General features: G+C 43.0%; 1 protein-coding gene across 13 annotated transcripts in view; it reads right to left on the bottom strand.

Moving 5' to 3' along the window:
• The window catches only part of DTNA (dystrobrevin alpha), a 231,979-nt gene that overhangs the window by 111,144 nt on the left and 97,371 nt on the right, over nucleotides 1-23,464 (bottom strand). The window contains exon 1 of one of the 13 annotated variants that reach the window (XM_065053459.1): nucleotides 17,305-17,471. The exons of 10 other annotated variants lie outside the window; for them this stretch is intronic. In XM_065053459.1, the coding sequence (XP_064909531.1) occupies nucleotides 17,305-17,330 (26 nt within the window). In that variant the 5' untranslated portion in view covers nucleotides 17,331-17,471. Of the gene's footprint in view, nucleotides 1-17,304; nucleotides 17,472-23,464 lie in introns of those variants that run through there. 2 more of the 13 variants (XM_065053469.1, XM_065053468.1) reach the window with 2 other exon arrangements.

Genomic DNA, 23,464 nt, shown 5'->3' with positions numbered 1-23,464 from the left:
AAAGACTAAACTTTCTCAAATTAATTTTTCAATACTTCCTTTCTTTGCAAAGATCTCATTTTCCTTCTATTTCTGCTATTATTCTACATACATTTAGTACAAAACCAACATTTTACATTTAAATGCAGGTGTAGACTGTAAGAGAAGATGAATGTTTTACATGCTGTATGTCCCCCATTGCCAGGAGCCTTACCTGCACAGGATAGTTTTTTATCCTGGGAGAACTAATGTGGACTTCAGTGAGGCTATTCAATGAATAAATAAGAACTTACACATCCTTACATCATATATGCATTTAGCTTTTTGCATAAACCACACAACAGAGCAGTTCTAGGAGAACTGCCCCAAATCCCGCTCCATGCAGCAACCCCAACCACTGAACTCCCAGCTGTAAAGGGGCCGTTTTCAAGATCCAACACACTTACACATGCATTTCACAAAGACCAGTTGCCAAAAATGCGTGTCCATCAACCACGAGAAAGGCTCACTGCCAACAGAAGGGGAGCGGACAGTCAGTATGAAAACAAAGAGACACTCTACAGAAATGCATGGGGCATCAGGGCCTCCAGCAGCTTGCAAGGCACAACATACTCTGTGAGGGAGAACAGCAATGCGAACTCTTACAAAACAATTTTTATGTGAAATACTTTGGTTTTGAGCAGATAAAACATTGTACAGACACTTTAAGCATCAGGTACCAATCACCTGTAACCATTTACAGCATAGATGAGGTTCTTAGGGACATGGTTAATGACAGTGTTAGGTTATGGTTGGACTCAATGAACCTGAGGGTCTCTTCCAACCAACATGATTTTATGATTCTATGATTCTGTGTACCACAGCAGCACAGAAGCTGCACCCAGCCAGAGCTGCTGAGGAATTAGTGGCCACCGCAGGGACACTGGAAATTGGGCCACATGAGCGAGAGTACTACACGGATCCTCTGAGAGAGCTGTAACCTCACTAGGCTTGGACTTAGACAAGAAAATGTGCTTGAACTGACTGTCACAGGTGAGAGGCACATTTACCAGAGTACTTAGGACCAGCAGGTAGCTACAGACCAGTTCCACTCTTGGGGGCACGGTGCATAACCAGCGCCCCCAGCCAGCAGCCAGCTCGTCGGTGGGATGCTCCACACAGCCGCTTTCACTCCAGCGACCAGTTAACTTCAGAAAGCAACACAAACTGGAACTGACAAGTCCATGTTAAAAGTGCCACACCACTGCTCGAACAAAGCCATGTCCACTTTGAGCCCTGCTGGTAGACCGAGACAATCCTTAAATTGGTCCAGAGGCATCTAAATTGAAATAGTTGATGATAAGCAGATTTGAGTTAAGCTGCTTAATGATATTTGCAAACAAGAACAAGTGCATTTGCACCTCAGGTGTCATTTGCTTAATTCTGAGACCATGTCTGCCATTTTTCTGAGTATTCTGGCAAAAAAAAACAAACAGTTGTGCATTTTCGGTCTGCCTTATCAAATATATCACATCAGAGCAGGAGACCTTCTTCCTTCGTTTGGCTCTGGTTCAACCACACTTAATATCACATTCAGGTTTAGGCACCAAGTTGTCTGGGAGCTATTGACAGAGTGGAAGGAGCAAGGAGGAGAGATGGGGAGATACTCAGAGGGTGGAGACAGGCAGGTTTGATTTCTGGGAAGAGAAAAATGACAAAACTATACAGTTTTTTTAAAAGCTGATGTACTGGGAATAAAATAGGTATCTGTTGTTCATGTTGAGGAGATAATTATTAGGTATGATACACAGGGTTTAATTAGGAATAAAAGGAATTATATTTAAAAATGGAAAATGTCCGATCTCAACAGTACAACTCTGAAGTGAAAGATGTATGAGGTTGTGGACAGTCTCTCAAGAGATGTGGTGAATGCCCTACAGACTGTGGCTTTTAAAATCTCCAAAATATATATTGTAGGTCCAACACTGTATTTTCAACAAGAAGAAATGGAGACCCCAGAAGTGTTTCTGGGCCAAACTCCCAGATGGTATAAAATAGCAGGTAATAGAGTTTTATCAGCAAAGGATCATCTCCCATTCCCCAGTTGCACATATTTTTTTTCCTCCTACATATTTCATAGTCTAGTTTCTTAGACACGCAGCCTTTAAAACAGACTAGCTCAGCAGCCACATCCTATTTCCTCATTGCTTTCTGCCTGCACTATTACCTTTCTTTCGTCCCTTCTTTCCCAAACCATTCACCTCCACTGACTTCTGATTCCTCAGACTTCCCCCTGTGTTGTACCAAGGAGCTGCGATGTCGTACAGCAGACTGCTGAGTGACAGCTTATCACTTTGCTTCTTGCCCCAGCCTCCAGTGTGAACAGAGCAAAGGAAGAGAGTGAACCGCACAGCTGGATGTTGGGCACTGGGCTCTGGTCTCTCTCTTGTGTTGAACAGACGTCAAAGGCTAAAACACGAAAGACAAAAGAATTGCCGAACTCCCTTTTCACCTCTGAGAAAGATGACAATAACACAACACCCTATACATCAGTGAAGTGTATCAAAGACAGAAGGTGACGAGGAGCGGTGCTAGTGTTGTGAAGAAGCTGCCCCTCCCTTAGAAAAGGGAGCAGATAAAGCCTTTTGGCACAAGTGCCTCCTCAGATGTTCTTCACCTTCTACTAAAAGAAGTTCTGGCAGGATCCTGGGCGAGAGCGAGTTGCAGCAAAGTCAGTGGGAAGAACAAAAGCATTTCAGCAGCGGAGAACCAGGTGTATGCAGAAAAGGGGCAGGACTAAAAAGTGAGATGCATTAACACAGCATAATCATAGAATCATATAATAGTTTGGGTTGGAAGGAACCTTCAAAGGTCATTTAGTCCAACCCCCTGCAATGAGCAGGGACATCTTCAACTAGATCAGGTTGCTCAAAGCCCCATCCATCCTGGCCTGGAATGTCTCCAGGGATGGGGCATCTACCACCTCTCTGGGCAGCCTATGCCAGTGTTTCTCCACCCTAAGTTTAAAAAATTTCTTCCTCATGTCTAGCCTGAATCTCCCCTTCTTTCATTTAAAACCATTACGCCTTGTCCTATTGTAACAGGCCCTGCCAAAAAGACTGTCCACATCTTTCTTATAGTTCCCTTTTAAGCATTGAAAGGCTGCAATAAGGTCTCCCTGGAGCCTTCTCTTCTCCAGGCTGAACAACCCCAACTCTCTCAGCCTGTCCTCATAGAAGAGGTGTTCCATCCCTCTGATCATATTCACCAAGCAGCCAAGAAAAACTGGTGCGATTACCTCCTATAGCTTTTTTATAGGTGGGGAGAGTGGCCAATCTTTAGCTCCTGTGTCTGGCCTGTTCTGCTAAGGAGACTGAATACAACCTGTTGCAGGGCTGAGGGTCTTGGAGAGGCTCTGTCTCAGCTGACCAGGGCTTTTTGTTGTCCCTTGACCAAGGCACTTCCAGGAAGACAGTGTCCTTCCAGCTGTAGGCCCAGCCGTGCAGGCCATCACAATGCAGGCCATCACCATGCAGGCCGTCGCCATGCAGGCTGTCACCATGCAGGCTGTCGCCATGCTTTCCCCCAGAAAAGCTTGTCCTTCCCCTTCCCCTCTCCCACCGGTGCAGGGGGTGGCGGCACCTCTCCATGTGCTTTGCCAGGAGACCCAACTTGAGAAGGGCTGGAGCTGGCCTGGAGGGTGCAGGAAGCTGGACAACACAATTGAAAATCCTTCTCAAGCATCATCTGAAGGACTTGAAATATCTCAGTCTAGTTCAGCTTTTCAGCTCAAAAATTTCCATTTCCAAACCCTGGAGAGACAAAGGATCATTCTGCCTTCTCAATCCACTGCTTATTGACTCAGGTTATCAGTTATCTCTACTTCAGCTGTTCTAACACCTGCATTTCACTACAGATGCCCAGAGGCAAAGGGTACTTAGGTATTAGAGGTGCAAATTCATTTCCAGAGGCACTGAAACAGATTTAACAAAATCTATTGGGTAAATATTTAGCTGTAGGCCTGGTTCTAAGCAAGCCTGTGGAAGCGTGATTTTACAACACAAATAAGTTGAAAAAGGGACTTGAAAATGCCAGAGAGGCTTTTTTTCCAGTTGCACACAATTTTATTTTACTTATTTATTTTATTTTCAGTTTTGCCACTCAATCTTATTTGTATAGCAGCCAGAGAGGACAAATATCTTTGCTTGGAACAAACTTACATGTTGTAAAGCGTTGAAATATTTGGCAAAGAAAGGAGTTTTGCTGGTGTTCCTTGCACACACCTCATTTTTCTGCAGCTGAGGAGAAGGACTGAAAGGATTTCCACTGGCCATCTCTGACGTCCGGTTGGGTTGTATCAAGTGCCAGTCATTCCTCACTATCTCAGCAACAGGCTGCTTCAGCTTGTATCATCTAACGCACAACATCACGAAGATTTGGGTGAGGTAGAAAAATACTGCAGGGTAGCACTTCTGGGGGCAGCATTTGTACATGAGCCACATGAGCTGGCTCCATCAGCAGGGCTTCCCAGAGCAGAAGCCCCAAAGGATCCACAAGAGGCCAGGTGGAGCAGATCCCACCCCGAAGTAGCAGCAACCCTGGAAGTCTTTCAAACGTGCAGTTTCTGACAAGAGTCAGTCTGTTTGTGAAGGTTTACACATTGCAATCATAAAGCTGTAAATAACCTGCATCATTAATAAATTCAAAATAATGAGGGGGAATCATCTGCTAAAATTGTACTGACTGAAATGGTGTCACTATCTTGAGGGGGAGACTAGAAATAATTTAAAAGCTTTAGAATTTTGTAAGATAATATATTTATAAAACTGTAAAAATACATGCACATAAAAATGATAAACTAATGCACTTAAAAAAAAAAAGAATTGGAGAATCAACACTTTTTAGCCCCTGGAAGTTGCTGCATCTGCCAGCAACAGTTCATGACATCAGCTGAATTCTTGAACAGTGCCAAAAACTCAGATCTTGGAACAGTTTCAGGTGAGCTACTCTGAACAGGAAGAATGCTGAGCACCAAATCCCGTGCTTCATATGTGAATGCTTTCTGTTCACCTCTGAAATTGCAACAGAAAAGCTAGGTACAAACATTTCAAACAAAGGGCACCTTATCAGACCTGAATAATGTATTTGCTGGGATCAAAAAGACCCATCACATAATCTTTGTCCTGACCGCTTGGTTTTTTATATGGCAAAGGATTAGGAAAAAAACAAATACAGTGCTCTCTCAAATGTCCAAATAAAAGATGTTCCCATTCTCCTCATGCATACCAAACAAACAGAGATCACATCTGCACACATTTGGTTACATCAGGATAAAGGCGAGTTTGTTTTATATTTGTTTCCCTAGCATTGCAAACACTGACTGCAAAACAGGTAAAACCTGAATATATATGGGATAGAAAACCTTTTAAAAATGAACTTCTAAAGCTTCCCACGGGCAACAGCTATTCAGAACAATCTTTTCTGCTATATCCCTATGCACAAAAGAGATTCCTGCACAGATTTCCTGCCCTTTCAGGCAAGATACAGCATCTGGACCATCTCTGTCCTGGTACAAAGGTGTTTTACTTGTTCTTGGAAGTCATGGATCTGTCTGCAACAAATGCAGACTTCAGTATATGCATTAGTTTATGCTGTTATTTATGAAGAAAAATACAGACTTGGAAAGAATGGGACCGTAGCTTACACTTCTCATCCTTTTTACAGGGTGACTTTAAAAAAGAAAAATGTCTTCTTTTTTTTTTAAATTACTTTTTCTCAGCAGGTAATAATGTGGGAAAGTGAATGCTTGCCCTTTAAAATAAAGGTTTCAAGATTTTTCAGGGTCTGGGCCAAAGTTTTACCCTCAATGATGAAGAGCAGACACTTAGGGAGATTTACATTTGAAGGCTCCTGGCCAGAGTTACCATGACCACTGGAGCAAAATATTGTGGTGAATTTCTCTTGGCTGGAACAAACACTGCCAATTTTATTTTGAAAACATGGCATCCTAGTACAAGCCCTGCTTCTTCCTTAAGGACGTCCACCGTAAAATACAACAGTACTCGCTCCATCGCTTGCAGGCTCCCAGGCAATCTCCCTCAGCATTGACAGCTGGAACAAGACAGACCTGCCACTGGTCCCTGCTCCCCAGATTTCTGCCACATACAGAAAGGGCAAAGCCAACATGTGCCTGCCAGGATCTTACCTATGTTTAATTTTATCCATAGTGGCTTGTGTTTTCAAATGTAGCCTGTGATTTAGGATACCTCTATTTCCAGATACACTCTTAGATGTCCATTAGGTGTCTGCCTTTCACAAAGCAAGAGTTCTCACTCTCCCCACAAAAATGAAGCAGGGCAACGAAAATAAGCATCATCATTGAAAAACAGAGTCTAGTCTGTGTGTTTATCTATTTTGTAGTGTTGTGGTGTTAAAATTAGAATGCTGCAAGGTTAAATTGTAATGTGAATAGATTCACAATCAAGGGGGAGCCAAGACAACAGAACAGCAAAATCAGAAATAAAAACTGATAAGGAATGACTGACAGCAACACGTGGAGCAACAGTCACCTCTGTTCTTTAATTACTGCAAAATTCTCAAAGAAAAAGGTGGAATTTGTTATAAACTACACAATTTTTTCATCCTTAAGTGGCAGATATGAAATACCCGCTGATGGGAGGTTTTATGCATCATTATATCAGCTCATTTCTCCCACATCTTTATCCACTTTAGATAATTTTGGATCTAAAATTATATGCTGTTTTATAAAGACAGGAGATTAACCTGATGACCTTGATGTAATAATTTCAGTCACTGATTCCAATGAAAGTAATCTATCCCTCAGCTGTCCAGAATTTTAATAGGAAAAGTGTAAATACCAAACAGAAAAGAGAGGATGCAAATGCACAGAGATCACATGGGACACTCCTGGAAGAGAGAGGTTTGAAATATTGGCTATTTTTATGCAATAAATCCTGGTGGAGGGAAAAATAGTTATTTTAAAATGCAGGCATAAGCACTCAAACTCTTCTTCCCAGCCTGCAGGTGTTTTCACATATCAATTTTTCATGGCATACAACAGGAATTTAAAGGGACAGGACTCTAATTAGCAGTCGTGCCCTTTGCAAGGTGCTGCAAAAGCCAGATGGAGTGTGTTGCAGACGGCAGAGTCACGGTTTCTTCTGTCCCCAGCACACCCATGGGACCTTTCTGTTCACGTCTGACCAGCCATGGTGGAAGGGAAGATGGATTAGCATTTTCCCAGGTACAATTGCACAATATTAATGTCTTGGGTCGACAGTTAACTTAAGATGAGAAATTTCATTATGAAGACACATTCTCTCAAGTGGTAGCACTCAATTTAAAATACACTGTGTAGGGTATTTCATTTCTACTAGAAATTAAAATTTGCACATAAAACTTCAGTTTTATGGACAAGGACAGGACATTGCAGGTAAATAGATTTTTTTTTTTTTTTTTTAATTTTTTTTTTTACAAACTGTTGAGGCCATTGCAACATTGTCTTTATTCTGTTTACAACTTTATGTTACCTTGGGTTTTGGCCAGAATTCAAAATGTAGAGATGTGAGCTTAGTAAAAGGGAGCAAAAGCACTTTCTGCTCTTTGTCTCAGTATTTTCAGATCTGTTCTCTACATTGCCAAGTCGTACCCCAAACAGAGGAACATTTTCTGAGCTAATACTAATTGTGCTGGTGGACTGCTGAATAAACTCCTTATTTCCTAGGCTTTAGAGAGACAAATGGGAACAGAATGGCCTGGCTAAATTCTGAACTGGCTTTCTGGAAGGATTCCTTTGAACTTCATCCAAAACTTAAGGGCCTGGGATATTCTGCTAATCAAAACTTATTTCTGAACTGCAAGATCTATTTCTGCAACTACCTGATATATTTGCTGCCTTACAAAAAATATTACTCCTACAATTTCGGTAGTTTAAAATCACTTCTCTTTCTCCATGCAGCTCAGTCAAATGTGCTGAGATGTGCCACTTGTTTAACTGAGATGGAGCAGAGAGCAGGCTGGAAGAAAAGCCCCACACTGTTGGCCACACATGGTTCAAGTGTGTCGAGCCACAGTTTCTCCTGAAAGGAATATCCCCCTCCTCAAGCTTAAAACTCTTACTTCTGTTGTAACACATGGTGATTCAGAGTGTATTCATCATAAGTCCAGGCAATTAAGGAAAAGGGAGGCAAATAATCTTTTTTCCCTGATAGCTGTTACACTTCATGGAATCACAGAATGGTTGGGTTGGAAGGGGCCTCTGGAGATCATCTAGTCCAGCCCACCTGCTAAAGCAGGTTCACCAGAGCAGATCACACAGGAATGTGTCCAGGTGGGGTTTGAATGTCTCCAGAGAAGGAGACTCCACAGTCTCTCTGTGCAGCCTGTTCCAGTGCTCTGGCACCCCCACAGTAAAGAAGTTTCTCCTCATATTCAGATGGAACCTCATATGTTTCAGCCTGTGCCCACTGCCCATCATCATATTGTTGAGCATCACTGAAAGAAGTCTGGTCCCATCCTTTTGACACCCACCCTTGAGATATTTATAAACATTTATGAGATCCCCTCTCAGCCTTCTCTTCTCCAGGCTGAACAGACCAAGCTCTCTGTTTCTCCTCATAAGAAGCTCCCAGCTTACCCAAGCTTGCAATCACTCAGCCCCAGCACAAGTCTAAGCTGGTGATGCTCCAGCTGATGGGACTCTGTCTCACTGCTTTGCCCAGCCCAGTGTGCTCACTGCTTCGAAGGCACAAGGTTTCCTGTTGCAGCCAGCTCTTTTTGCTTTAAAACCATTAGAAGCTCCCTTGTGCCAGAATAATTACACTTAGGCTCTTAAAAAGCAAAGCCTGACCCAAAATGAATAATTATTTCATTTTGCTTTTAGTCTTTTAGCTTATTTATATGATTTACAGATTTTTACATTGCCAACTGGGAGAAAAATCCGCTATACTAATGGCTAGCTTAAAACATCCGCCTTCTTCAGCTTCTAATCACAGCTCAGGATTATGCTATCTTCCTGCATTTAATATATCACTATAATAAAATCACTCTGAAAAGGAGACTCAGCAGTGAGGTGCAGCAACAACATGAAAAGGAAAGGCACAGCAGGAGCTGGTTTCATGTCCTTACAATGGTGCAGCTGTAATGGATTTCCTCATCTGCAGGCACAGAGGCCCCTGTCTCTTTGCTTGCCATCCCCCACCATCACCTTCTCTCATTCCCCCACAGAATTTCCTTTCCAAAGGTCATTGTTGAGTCATCAACATGCAGAACCCAGATCTGTGTCTCTATTGCACGTTATCTCAGCAGTTAGGGAAGGAGTTTCCAAGTCTTTATCACGCGAGCATATAGGGGTACTTCAGAAAGAAGTATTATGCATTTTTAGGGTATGGCTCTACCACCCTTTGACAGCCTCACTGAGGCTGCCCCCTAGACAAGACTCTGACCAGAGCCCAGACCTGGTGCCACAGCTCCCAGCAGCTCCAAAGATCACCTTCCAGACCAGAATGGGAGGCCAGCAATGGTGACAGCTCAAAACTCGCTTGGTGCCCGGTGGGACACCTGGAGAAGCTGTTACCCAGCTGCGCACACAAGGCAACCTTGTAAACTAGAAGTAGGTGGATCAGGGAGCACACTTTGCTCTCACAGCCTCTCCTGAGGGCAGCATCTCTTCAGGAGTGGCATGGGCTTCATTATGGGAAAGGTCTACCAGAGGGAAAGGTCTACCAGAGGGAAAGGAAGATGTGTGGAAACAATTAAAAGCAATGAAAAGGAGTGAGGATTATCAGCAATGAGAGCTAGGAAAAGAGACTCCTTGCATAAGGCCAGAGTTGAAGGAAGAGAATGTGGTTGTTTGAAAACATGAGTCTGCTCTAAGGAATAGTACAACAGAGGCAAAGAGGCACATATATATAGTGAGGATGGAGGAGGAATAGAACAGATGGGAGAAAAGGGAATGGCGATCGCAACAGTGGAAGGCAGTGAGAATACCAGAGGAGAAGGGAAACACAATGAACGTATGGCCTGGAAGCTACAGGGAGCCTATTAGTGTCCCTCACACCAAGGTGTTGGAAGTATTTTCAATGCCTGCTGAAGACACTGAATTGTATCTTTTCACAGAGTTTTCAGAGATCAATGGTTAGATTTCTAACACGGAATAAACACACTAGGCTCATGGAATAAAACCTGAACAACAGGTGGTTTTGCTCAGTGTATATTTGGGCACCTCGCATGTGCTGGGTGACCACTGAGGTGGGAGCTGTGTGTGCCCCACATGAGGAAAACAAAGAATGACTGACAAAAAAATGATCCAAATCTTCTGATTAGAGGTCAAAGGACTCTCAAGCCACACAAGGCAGCACATTTAAGTTGCTCAGAACTGACACAGTTTGTTATGGAGTGGGATAATACTCTTTGAAGAGAGCTACGCCCACACTCCCAAGTGAAACAGGAGGCACCCTGGCCTTCATGTCTACCTCACTGCCCAAGGCCACCTTGTCTCCTTCAAAGGGCCGAATGTCATTTCAGGACTGTGTAAATGTAACTAGTCCTACATTTATACAGTCCTAAAATGACATTCGGCCCTTTGAAGGCAACAGCGAGGCTGATGTGGCCCCTGGGGAAAATGACTTTGACACCCCTGCTATAATGGGCAAAACACCTAGTGAAATCTGAAGAGAGGTTTGAATGCCATAAAGCCAACGAGGTCTAACTGGCTACTTGCTAAAGATTAAAAATGACCACAGTTTCAAAATATCAGTGCTTAAGTGTATTCCCTAAAGCCTGAGGATGGAAATCCTGTCAGAAAATTCATATAGAGCATAAAGTAGAATTTAAAATACTCCATCTATTAGATATTAAAAAAAATCCATTTGTGTTGTTTTTTACGGGCATAACATTTATCTGAATAGGAAATTACAAATATCATTTTTATTAAAATTAGATGTTTTCAAACATAAACTTCTTTAAAATAACCCAATTAAAGCACATTTTTCTTGGTTAAACATATTCCAAATAGCATGTGTTACTCCTCATTTTGGCACATACTGTGAGCGCTTGTTCTGTCTAAAAAAACATTTGGGTTCATCCAGACATAATCTGATTAGTTTAATTTTGATGTTACTATTGCTGTTGAATTTGCCCCGTAGATTGGGAACACAGTCCTTTCAAAGGAAAAAAAAATATCTTCATTTGACTGTTGTGTTAAATTAGGCACCCTAGAAAAGCCAACTAACTGAAATCTATTTTCTTCCAGGAAAACGAGAAGGAATCACTTTTTCCTTTTCCTGCCACCAGCAGAGCCTGAGCCCTCTCCAATTAGGGGCAAGAAAAGCAGACAGATTTCTCTAAGAGCTCTTCTTCATGAGGATCTTGCTGGCCAGTCTCAAAAAGTCCACAAAGAAGACAAGAGAATCATATATTTAGTCACCTTCTGCCAGGCAGAAGACCTTGCCAGTGTTTGCTGCCTCAAGCATTTGTACAACACAACCTCTTTCTCCTGATAATTTTGAAGATTTCAGTGTGCTCATAAATCCTAAAGTATCATAAAAGAAACCGGTGACTGATAGGAAACCATAAGAAATTTGGCCCCTGGCTTCAGAAAAAAAACATTTCTTGTTTTGGAAATATACTCTTATAGGCTATTGGTTTTAAGAGTTATTAGTGGCTATTTACCTTTTGAATACAAGTACCTTTACTTTCGTTGTGTGGAAACACACGCACAACTTTTTTTTACTTGGTTCTGTAAATATTCAATCAAGCTAATAAACATTTTAACTGGAACAAATTAACTGTGCCAGTGCAATATTTCAGTTTCAATTAACCTTTAAATTTAAATGTTCATCTGCCTACTTTCAATATCATTTAAAGCTGGCAAAAATCCAAGAAATCTTCAATTTAGGTGAAAGATAGCCTGACTGGAATGACAATAAATTCTTAGGTGAGATGTCAGCAGTGATTTCCCGAGCAAATTGACAATAAGGAAGTGTGATGCATTTATGAAGCCTAAGGGTTATGAAAAGGAAAAAAAAAACTTTTTACCCTTTTTTTCTTTTGCTTTGCTCGGCTAACTTCAGCGGAATTAACAATCAAGATGTTTCTAGTTTCCAGTATTAGCATTCTTCAGTGCGCTCTCAGCTCTGTTGCCGTTGTCAAAAGGTGCTTGAAAGTCTGATCTGCCACTTTTCATTCTAAGCAGCACTCCACACAAAAATACCCAGAACTGAAGACAGCTAAGGGCTTTTAGTCTTCACCTCATGACATAAATGTGTGAGAAATAACATTCTTAGCTACAGATAGTAGGTAGGTGGCACTGTGCCTCTCAGCCCTGCAAAATCCAGTTGCTTTCATCACAATGTTCGGTGTCAACACAATAATCAGTGTGGGACGGTCAGCCCCAGAGGCAGCCGGCGTTGCTTCAGTATCTCAGGAGATCAGGACACCAATTTGGCACAATTAGTAGCCTACCTGCTCAGAAAAAGGAAGGGGAGACTTGCACTTCATGCCCATTTTACTCTCTTTGACCCAATGTTATAGCACTTCTGTCACTTATTGTTATTAAAATACCTTGTGGCTTTTAATCTTTTCTTCAATTTTTTTTTTCTTTTTGGAAATAATGAAAAACAAAGGAACTCAATAACTTAAGTGCCTGTGTATGCATCTGTGTGTTACGCACAAACAAAAGCATGTGTATGCGGGTTACATTACATGGGACAGACAGGGGAAAGGAGTCTTGAAGTAGATGAAATAATTAGTATAGCCTGAAGCTGACAGACACAGTAGAAGAATCACGGAAAGGAGCTCTTCCTTAGCACAGATCTGGATAGAAGTTTTAGTCTTTGATATTCAGAGCCAGGAACTATCTCAGCACAGGTTTATTGGGGGACAAATTTGTAGGAAGAAGCTATGCTCCCTTTCCACTCAAAGATGTAACTTCTTCAAGAGCCACCAGGTGCCCTGGGCTGTTGGTTAAAGAAGCTGTTTTCTCCTTCTTTCACAGGATGTTAATTCCTCACTGAAAACAATTACCTGCACATACTCTCAAATGAATCTCTAAGTTTCAGGGTCCCCGCACTACACATCCACCTTACCCACCCCAGAGAGTTTTTCTTTTGGCTGTATCTCTATTGATCAATCAGGAAAAGAGGATCTCTCCTCAGCGTATCACAGCATTTGGCATTTTTTCCTTAAGAGACTATGCTACTGGGAACAGGAGGCTGAACAGACTCTTTTGCTCTGCAGTGAACATAAAAAGTTCTCCACGGTTCATGGCTGCAGAAAAGAACATGCAACGAGGCAGAAAGCAGAGCAGCTCTAACATCTCATGACTGTTCTGCAGTGCAGACTCGTGATCTGTGAGCACTTAGGACTTGGCAATATTGACTGCAAGTTCCTTGGAGGAAGAACTGTAGATAGTCTGACCACAGGCAAACAAGACCAGGTAGCAGCTTTACATCTCTCCCTGAGGCATCCGTATACAACACGCCCTTCCTCGCTCAGTGGTCTTAGCACACCCGTAAAACCAAAATGGGTACTGGAGCTAGCCCTATACACATCCAAGACAAACATCCTATTGCCACAACTTCTTGTGCTCTACAAAGAACTGAATAAACTTCTCCTGGGATGCTTTCATAGCAGATTTCCTTCCAAAGAGAACAGATTTCCTTAATGTCCATGTGGAAAGCTTTAAGTGGCTGGACCTTCTAGAAATAACTGGCACTGAGAGCATATTTCCTTCTTGTAAAGAAGACACCATGGACGGCTGTCAATACACCTACTCTTGATCTGAGATGTGGCCCTGGAGGTGTTAGCTCTCCCTTTGGAAATGCCTTTGCCCATTCTGATTTGAGCCAGATGAACACTCGGATGTGAGGCCCAAGCTCCTCACGTTAGCATCTGCTACTCTAATCATCCTTGTGCATATTCATCCCTAGGAAAACATATCAGCTGTCTGATGGCTGAGTGAGGGACTGGCCTGTTCCTATTGTTTTTTTTCCTACATTGATTAGTCACTGCAAGTTGTTCCATACTGGAATTTTGCCCATGTTATTATTTGCATACAAGGTATATACACATCATATTATGTAGTCTTAATATTTTGTGTCTGTTTTGCTTCCTAGTTAGTCATCAAGATCCCAGATTTCTTTTTTCTCAGCGAAGCCATGTCAGTCTAATGGATTAATTATTTTCTTTCTACCGGAGTCAGTTTGTTTTTTCTGATGTTTTCCATGAATCCAAATACTAGTAAAAAAAATTATTATATCAATACATTTTGTGATTTTAATCTGTAGGAGCAGGCAGATGACATCTCTTACAAATTTATTGATGTGATTAGTGAGTTATAGTTTTAATGGTGAGTAAAATCTGAATAGCACAACTGTGCAGTGAAATTATTCTGATGGTACAATAGTACATTTTAGCAGTAATTCTTGACTTTCCCAGCTGGTCCATATACAAGAGGCACTCGTATGTTATAAGGAATAATTATTTGTTTTGCTGCACCTTTAAGAGGTTTCAGTTAGCAGCGGGTATTAATACATTGTGCAGTCTATAGACATATAAGACACTGTCCTTTGTTTTCAAGGTTTCATTAAAGAGTCAACGCGATTAATGAAACAGTAGAAAGTAAGTAGAACAAAAATCCAACAGGGACGGTTCGTATGTACTCACAGATCGTAAAAATGGACAAAATCTATACTTGAAAAATACAGTATTCTTCACCAAATTATGACCAGGACTGTCACCTTTAACAACATTTGTAGACACCAACATGATTCTAGAGAAACCATGCAAATGAACGCCCTTCGGTGAAGGCAAATACCTCTGGTGACAGTGCTCATGTTCCTCCTGTTCACCAGGCTTCACCAAGAACAGATTTTCTGTACCCATATTTCCATAATCTCTTGCCTTTTTGCTACTCTAGCAAAGATGACTAGCTAGACACTATTTTCTATTTTGTTTTGCTGTTGGCGCTTAATAATGAAAGTCCTAAGACTCTCACCTCCTTTTCTCCCTTCCTTGCAACAAACTTTCGCAGCTGTGATTCCAACGACAAATGAAACTCATGGAGATGTAAGTACTTATTAGAGGATGCTTTTGTCTCTTTTTATCTAGATTCCTTAATATTTTAACTCCCTGGACCAACTCACCTCTACTGCACCTCCGTGACAGTCCGTTAGATGAGTGTCTTAGTGATCCTGTGCTTTGAGTCACTTGCATCCCTGCTGCCTTTTCCTTTGGGCTACAATGGATGTGCTGTATTAGTGATAAAGACCTCTTGGGTGTTTGAATTAGATTCCTCATTCACCCAACTGAATAAGGTCCCTAAATTTAGACAGATTAAGCTTCTTTGATTGCCTAGATAATTTGATCTGGATTTTCCTTGCTCTGCTTCAACTGGTGGACTCAGAGGTAAATCACGGTTCTACTTCACTTGACTTTTTCCTTGTACAGCTAATCTGCCCCTTCGAAGATTTCCGCCCTTTGCAAATCCTCATTTTCAAGAATCCCAAACAAATTCCTTGCAAACGTGTCTCATTCTGGGATCATAAACAGGCTGCTTGTTTATGCATTTCTTTATTTCACAAATTCTCTCCTGGGAGCTGACGGGCAGGACACCTGCTTCGTTCTTCACTTCTGTTAAAGTCGCCTCATTACAGGTAGAGGAGCTTCGTTTAAATCCGAGCTCTGATCAGGCAGCACCTACAGCGTAAAGCACACTTGCTCTTTGCTTGTGGCACAGTCACCTACTGCTCAGACTGGTTTTAGTTGCACCGTAACTCAGGTTGTTGCTTCTTGCCACTAACAGGGGTGATGGGGGAAGGCTGACCTTCACATCAGCCCCCATGTTCTACAGGAATGACTCCTGTTTGCCTGCAGTGGCAACGAGGGCTTTTAAACATTGTCAGGGACATAAATATATCTGGAGAAGCAGAAAGGTTGCTTGAAATCTTTTACTTAGAGCAGTGCAGAAAGACGGCGCATTTGCATACCCTTGCAACGCCCTAAGGGAAAGCAGTGGGCCAGGCCACTTTTTCCTTATATTTTATACCTGTCTACCACGAAACACATTGGAGCCTTTCCCATGGACTGGCTTTGCACACACAGCCACACTGTGTCTTGTGCTTTCTGACAGAACCAGGGAGTGGATGAGTCTTTAGCCTCACCACCATTCCTAAATGGGTCCAAACAGCACTTGGATTTTTGCTTCTGAGTCTTGCTGTCTGCATAAGCACAACCATCTATGGAGCAAAGGTGTGAGGCTCTCAATCACCTCTTACACTGTGAGGAGAGAAAGGCAACTATTTGGTGAAACAAGCAGGAACCCAGTGGTAAGGAAGAAATATGTTCTGAGTTGCAGATCATACAAAGTCTTAAAAATGTTGGAGATGTCGCACAGGAAGCAGGAAAAGTACTGAACCATCTAACTTGTATTCCAAGCATGCCCTCCACCCCTCCATTACTGTTTTGGTCCCGTAGCCTTCCCTTTCTCAAGTAGTTGTCTTCCTCCACCTAATGGATGCTGCCTGAAATCCCGTCACATTTAACCTAGTGATGTGTAAAAGAAAAAAAAGATCGTGCAGAGAGAATGTGGCAGAATAAATAGCTTTTTGAATTTGATATGGGTCTGAATAAACAGATAAATTCAAGGCTGACATTAATTATTTCTGTTTACCTGTACGTGGATGAATGGCTAACAGAGTAAAACTGTAATATCCTGTGGCACTATTTCCACTTTCACATCCTTACAGGTGCACTGAAGTTTGCTTAACTGCATTAACAAACTGCCAGACTTAAAGAGGCAGCACAAAATCTGAAGGAGGAAATGACAGGAAAATTAATTACCGAGAAGACTCGGGCACACTGATGCAGCTGATCAGGAGGAAGGCAGGAACAAATGTTACTATACGCTCAAGACAGCAGATCATCAAAAAGTACTGATAATAAAAATCAGTAAGTAGGTAAAGTCCGGGATTCTGACTGACAAAAGAGATGTTCTGCACCACTGTGCACACAGTAACAAAACCAAAACTTGTTCAACACCTTGAAGTAAAGTTGAAATAACATCAAAAACATACATACACTTTTGCATTCGAGGGCAAACTCCTCCTAATCTGTAAGACTGGTCCCTCTGCAGTAAGAGTCTCTCTAAAAGTTTAAACCCCTGTCAATGTTTTCACATTGTCACATTAGCAAAGTAACTTTAAAAAACAAAACCAACCAAACAAAAAAACCCACACACTTGGAAAAGCTAAGGGAAAACTCTCTGGGAAGTTGTGCTGCCACACAAGGAGGGTAAATCTCATGTGAATCAATGCAGTTGTGCCTTACCTGGTTCTGCAGTTTAATGCCACCATGCGCCCCTACTCCTTTGCTCGGAGCACAACATGTGCTGGGAACTGGAGCATTTGACCTTCCTCAGCTCTCCGGCAGAAACTCCAGCGTAACCTTTACTTTCAGCAAGGAGCTGTGCCCGTGTTCCCCCTCGTGTTCCGCTCAGAGCAATCTAATACACCTCATCATGTGGTGTGTTGCCATAGCACCAATGAATCCAGCTGCTGCAACACAAAAGACTGACAAGAAGTTTTTGGGTTTTGTTTTTTTTTTTTTTTGCTGTCCACCCACCTGGTAAAAGTCAGGGTGGTTTTCTTATGCTGCAAATGAAGCCAGCTAGAGTCATGCCACCTGTGAGAGCTAAGTTGTGGCAATGTCTAAAAAGAAAGACATAATTAAACTACAAGTTTTGCTTTAGGGAACTTGGGGTTTATTTTTAAGAAAACTAATGAGTTAATAGTATGAAATCACCACTGATCCCTTTAACAGCTGATCGTTATTTTTCTCCTCCTGCCATTCACCGGTTTCAAAGTTTAGGTCCCTATCTCCATAGCAATTGCAACCACATAATCACACTCAGCAGACAGAAATGCAATGGCATAGCTGTAGAGCCAGTACAGGTGACAAACACCAGATTTATACCTTCAGAAACAAACCAGCCATGCACTTCCACCCTCCTGGCCTGGCAAACAGTTTTACAAAACCGTCTGCTTGTGAACAGAATTGTATTTATCTGGAAAATGCTAAATAATCATTATTAACACTGCCCTACTAGATTAAGCATGAGTGCTAACCATAGCAGAGCCTTTTGAGTTAAACATTGATGCTTTACTGCTTCAAATGAATTCTTGCACTGCTGAAACATCTTACTAATAATCCCATTCAAGTCTGTACTGGGAAGTGTACTAGAATACACAAAGTATCACCTCTAGGGTCCCAGACTTCCAACTCCATCTTTGAGAACAAGTGATTCCTGCAAAGTAGGGCCACAGTCTTCCTCCAACAGCTTCAGCAGCCAGAAAAGGACTGAACATGCAGTGGAGCCTTTCACCTGTAGGAAGCTTTTTCAGGACCAGGAACTGAACTGGCAGCAACCTGATACCTGCCATACAAACTGCGCCAGGCTTTTCTGAAGTGGTGTTAAATGGGATTTCCCAGCAACCAGCCTTCCCCAAAACCTGCTAAGCATTATGAGTTGGAATAACTGCTTCTTGTTTCCAAGATAAAAAGTCTGTTCAAGGTGTGAAAGATAGCATTGTTCCGGAAATGTTTCAAGTAAGACTAGTCCTACAACTGTATCACGGAAAGGTTAATTTTCCACTCAGTTTCCCATTTTTCTGAGTGTGATGGAAGATGCAGAAAAAACAGCCTCTACTATCATGGATCTAGAGCCACCCTGTTAGAGAGTTTCAAAATAAAATTATAACTACGAATTCATTTGCTGTTACTGCTTTATGAGTAGAGTTAATCTCTGTCCAAGTCAATTCATAATATTTTTACCCTATTTTCATAAGGGACCTGCCAAAGCTGTTTTTGGAATCTGTATCTTACCGTAAGTGCCACAAAGCCTGGCTTTGGAGTTCACAGATCTCCAGTTTTGTAGATGTTCAGAGCTGCAGCTGCTCAAAGAGACCTCTGAGCATGGAAAGCAGCGATGCAGCCTTCTGGACAAGTCACCTTACTTTGCCTTGAAGTAGGTATGTATTTATTTATTTATTCCCTTCCACAGTTCTGTCTGACATTCTAAATACACAGTGCAAGAGGATTCCCCTCAGAACATTTTCTACAATTATTCAACACCTATCTTCTTAATTGTTACTACATGGCTAATTTTCTTCCCCAAATGCTGGCAACCAGGAGAACAGATAGGCCATAAAGCACATCCTGAAGTTGTGTAATGTGATTTTCAGTTGTTACAGTCATTTGCAAACTCTGTGATAAGTACTTTACACACAATTGCAAAAAACCCAAAAGCTGAAAGGCAAGTGAACTTTCCATGCACATCTGTTAATGTTACTGTCTGTCTTGTATACTTTTAGTGACTTCACTCTAACTGTAAACAACAAAGAAAAGAAAACCTATTGAGGGAGCTTAATGGACTATTGAAGAACACCACCTGTTTCTAATGAAAGGAACACAGGCTTTGGCAAAGAGGAGTATCCCCTTGGTCTGAACCAACAAATGATGCAGGTCAGGCAGCTGAAGGTACAGGCTGGAGCCCCAGAAGTCTCCCCGCTCCCCAGCGAGAGGACCTTCCCCCTCAGCAGGACTTGTGGATGTACAGCACCTGCTCACTGTTTGTAGAAGGGCTGACAACACAAAGAGTTACAGAGCCATTATTTCAATAATTCATGTTTGCTCTGGTGTCCTAAGGCTAAAAGCAGCCTCCTGTGTCACTCATGATTTCACACTTCCGCAGTCTGTCTCTCTTCTGCCGTGTTCCCCGCCAAACCCAGTTCTCCTTCACTCCTATGGGTTTGCAGCAAACTTCAGGGGACATGAAGGAAAAGCAAGCCAGTTTTAGAGATTGTGCTTGTCAGTAACGGGGGATAGCCCTGGACTCTTCGAGTTTTTTAACATAGGTAGGCATCTGGACCATGCCTCTAAGGAAGGTGGAACCAGCTTCCAGGTGGCTCTTACTTTTGGTGGAACCAGCTTCCAGGTGGCTCTTACTTTTGTATGGAAAGAGTCGGGCATGGCTTGAAGCATCATCCTGTGCTTACTGTTCTGGAACAGAGTCAGTTAATACACTACCTGGAAAATGCAGCAGGAGATTGAGCCAATGTCAAATGCACTCAAAGAAAGGTTACTCTGCCTTTCTTCAAACACCTGTTGGCCAGGGGCTGCTTACACAGATAGCATCAAGCCCATTTGGACTTGTAAGATGAATGGCCACTTTCACATCAAAATATTTTCTTATCAGAAATGCTACTGAGCCTTCTAGAGGCCTCTGTTGCTACTGCCGAGATCTTTCTGATCCTCTCACACAATACCCATGGCATGCAAAACAGATAAAGCCTGGCTCCTATGAGCACTTGGCCTGCAGCAGCCATCAAGACTTGACTCTCCCTTTAAAATGCAGTATGAGCACAAGGGACAGAGCGGCAGCACTGCTACGGCACTGCTCCAGCACTTCCAAAGCCCAGCAGAGACCAGCACAGGGAATCATGTCTCTTCTCACCAGCTCCACTTGCCTGACAGTGTGACCTCCTGTGCCCTGTCTCAGCAGCACCCCAGCCCTGGAGCCGGCAGCTGCTCCTCAGAGATCTGAGTCCTGCAAGCCCCAGCTGCATGGGTCCAGCTCACGGGTTTGGAGAAGCCAGGAGCTCCCCACAAGCTGGAGCACGGGAGGGCAGAGGCAGCCAGAGACTCTAACAAGCCCTTCTGGACACAAGCTGGCTCGGGTGCCCTTCTCAAATTAGCAATGCTTCTGGCCAGGGTAGTGGGAATACAACGTGGAAACATCCCCGTGGCTGAGCCACTTCACGGCATTGCAAGTGATTTGTTCTGGCAGTGCTGGAGAGGTGGTATGGAGAGATGGAAGTGACCAGCTGTGGCTTGGCATTCGGGAAGACCTTGCACTGAGGTGGGTGGTCAGAGAGTTAGTTACAAAACTGCAGCCTTAATTTCCTAATAGCCAAAAAAGGGGGTTGTGAGAACTGAAATCTTTACAGCGCCTTCTTCCCCCCATTCCCTCCTCCCTGGTAATCCGACTGTCCCACAGCCAGCAGTGCACACCACTGGCAGCCAAAAGCCCATTCAAGCCCTACGGTGCAAGAACCCACAGTGCCCCAAAAGATATTTTGATTACTTGATGAGCGGGTGCATGCTTGGTGCATGCCTCTGGTTGGGATTAGACTCTGAATGCAAAATAAAATACTTTAACCACAACAGGTCCAAATGAACGAACAGTCTGCCATCTGGAGACTGAGCTCAGCCTTGCATTTCTCCTATCAGTCGCGAGCCCATGGGGTGGCCGGAGGACAGGTGAGACACCTGGGTATGCCCTCACACCAAGCCACACGGGGAACTGCACCTTGGCAGAGAGCAGATACAGAGACCGTGCCTGTGCACACCACTGTGGATGCAGAGAGGCAGAAAGAAAGCAAGCGAGAAGGATATACAACATTTCCAGCCCCTTTGCCATCATTTCTACTTCCTCCACAAGGTTAATGCGGTGGCTGTAAATCACCTAGGAAATGGAAGATTTGGCCCATATTCCCCTTGCTGCCACCAGCATCCTATTCCACACAGGATTGGTCTGTGCAATCCTGGTGAGCTGCTCATAATGCTTTGCTTGCTATTCGGCGTTGCTTATTTACCTCTCTTTCGTTAAGGAGAGCTCACCGGCTGCCACAAAGCATTGTCAAATATTTGCCATCCATGTCAAGACTTTGTCAGGTCTGGCTTCACATTTTCTCTCTCTCTCGGGTGCTTGATATGCTCCTCGCCTTGTCCTGCTGCCCTTCCAGGGAGCGGTTACTATGGCACTGAATGCAAGGCCAGGGATCGCCATATGAATCAGAACCACAATGCGGGGAGAACAAATGTTTGAATACTGGACCATGATTACGCAGCAGAGTGACTGCTCAAGCACTTCCAAAGTATGGGAACAACCATGCAAACACAAGAGGCCAGAGAGCAGTTTGATGAAACGGGCTTTTTCTAATGTTTTGCAAAAGGATGCATTTAAAAAAACATCCCCAAATAAATTAGCAATTAGGTTCCCCACCACTATGGTCACTCCTACACACCTGTAGAGAGCATTTTATTTGAAACATATTTCTCCATCTGTATTTTAACATGTTTCTACAAAGGTGATAGCTCAAATCACCTCAAAAACCTTCCGTGCTGGTTGAGCCTCTCACCACTCACCCAAAAGCCGAGTAGCTGTCGCTGGTCCTGCCCCACAACTTCCTACTCCCTCGCTCCCCACCAGCTACCCCACAATCCTGCTGTACCACCTCCCAGGCAATTCGGGCGTGAGGTGTGTGCTGGGGGAACACGTCTTGTAATGGACACACAGTCATGATCTCATGCAGATGTTTTTTTTTTCCTTACATTGGGCAGGCAATTTTAAAAGTGCAAGTTTTCTTTCAGAGGCTCAATGATAAATCCCATTTAAGACATAAATAGATGTAAGCAATGGACTATGTGAAGAGAGCAGATGATCTGCGTTTGCATATCTTCTATTTTAAGCATCTAACATGAATGACCTGAATTGCCCACCTAGAGACACCTGCCTCTCCACAATGAAGTTACAGGGAATTGCTGCTCCTAACGCTGTCCTCTGAATTGCATCCAAGTTGGATGCTTAGAGCAGATGGTATCAGTACATCTCCTAAGGCTCTGCTTCAAGTAGACAAACCCTCATCTCTTTAAAAACGAGCAAAAGCAGTTACAGGAGTGTGGACCTAAATCCAGGTGATCTGGGGAGTGGAGAGACCCTCTACAGAATTCCCTTATGGTCCAAACAGCTGCTGAGAGAAGAGCGATGAAGGCTTCTGCCAAGAGCTCTAGATTACTCCATCCATTTATTTCCCCTTACCTCAGGTAACCAGCATAAACTAGAGAGGGTCAGGCAAGCACAGAAAAACAAACCTCAGGGGGAAAACAGAGGCCAGCGGAGGAGGAGCTGGGCACCTTCCCTCTGAGTTGGTGCCCGCGGTGGATGGGGAGCGCTAGGGGATGCTCTCAAAACCGGGGCTTTTAGGCAAGAAGCCAAACAACATTTCTGATCACCTATCATTACGGATCAAGCAATTCTTCTTCATAACATTCTGGCCTGCAGCACTGGCCAGATTATGTTATCAGTGGGTAATTGGTTGCTGCAGTTTCCTCGGTGGTTTTGGTCAGACACAGGAGTCTTCCTCGCTTTCCGACTCTAGATCCAGGTTCCTCCAATGGGAATGGGTATTAAGATTCCTGTAAATACAAAGCTTTATACAATCTCCCTGAAGGTTTAATCCCATTGATTATTAGGGATATATTTACATATCATTGTTATAAAATTTCGTGTGGTTTTGTTCTTTTTGGGTTTTTTTTTTTTTGCTACATCTGTCACAAAATATAAAAATTCTTTTTTTGCAAGAGATCTAAGGATTTTCTGTCCTCAGCTTTAGCATAAACTATACATGGTGATTTTTGCCTCTGTAGA

The sequence above is a fragment of the Columba livia genome, chromosome 2 (genome assembly GCF_036013475.1).
Source record: "Columba livia isolate bColLiv1 breed racing homer chromosome 2, bColLiv1.pat.W.v2, whole genome shotgun sequence".
In the NCBI taxonomy this organism is placed as follows: Eukaryota; Metazoa; Chordata; class Aves; order Columbiformes; family Columbidae; genus Columba; species Columba livia.
This window is presented reverse-complemented; position numbering and strand designations above follow the sequence as displayed.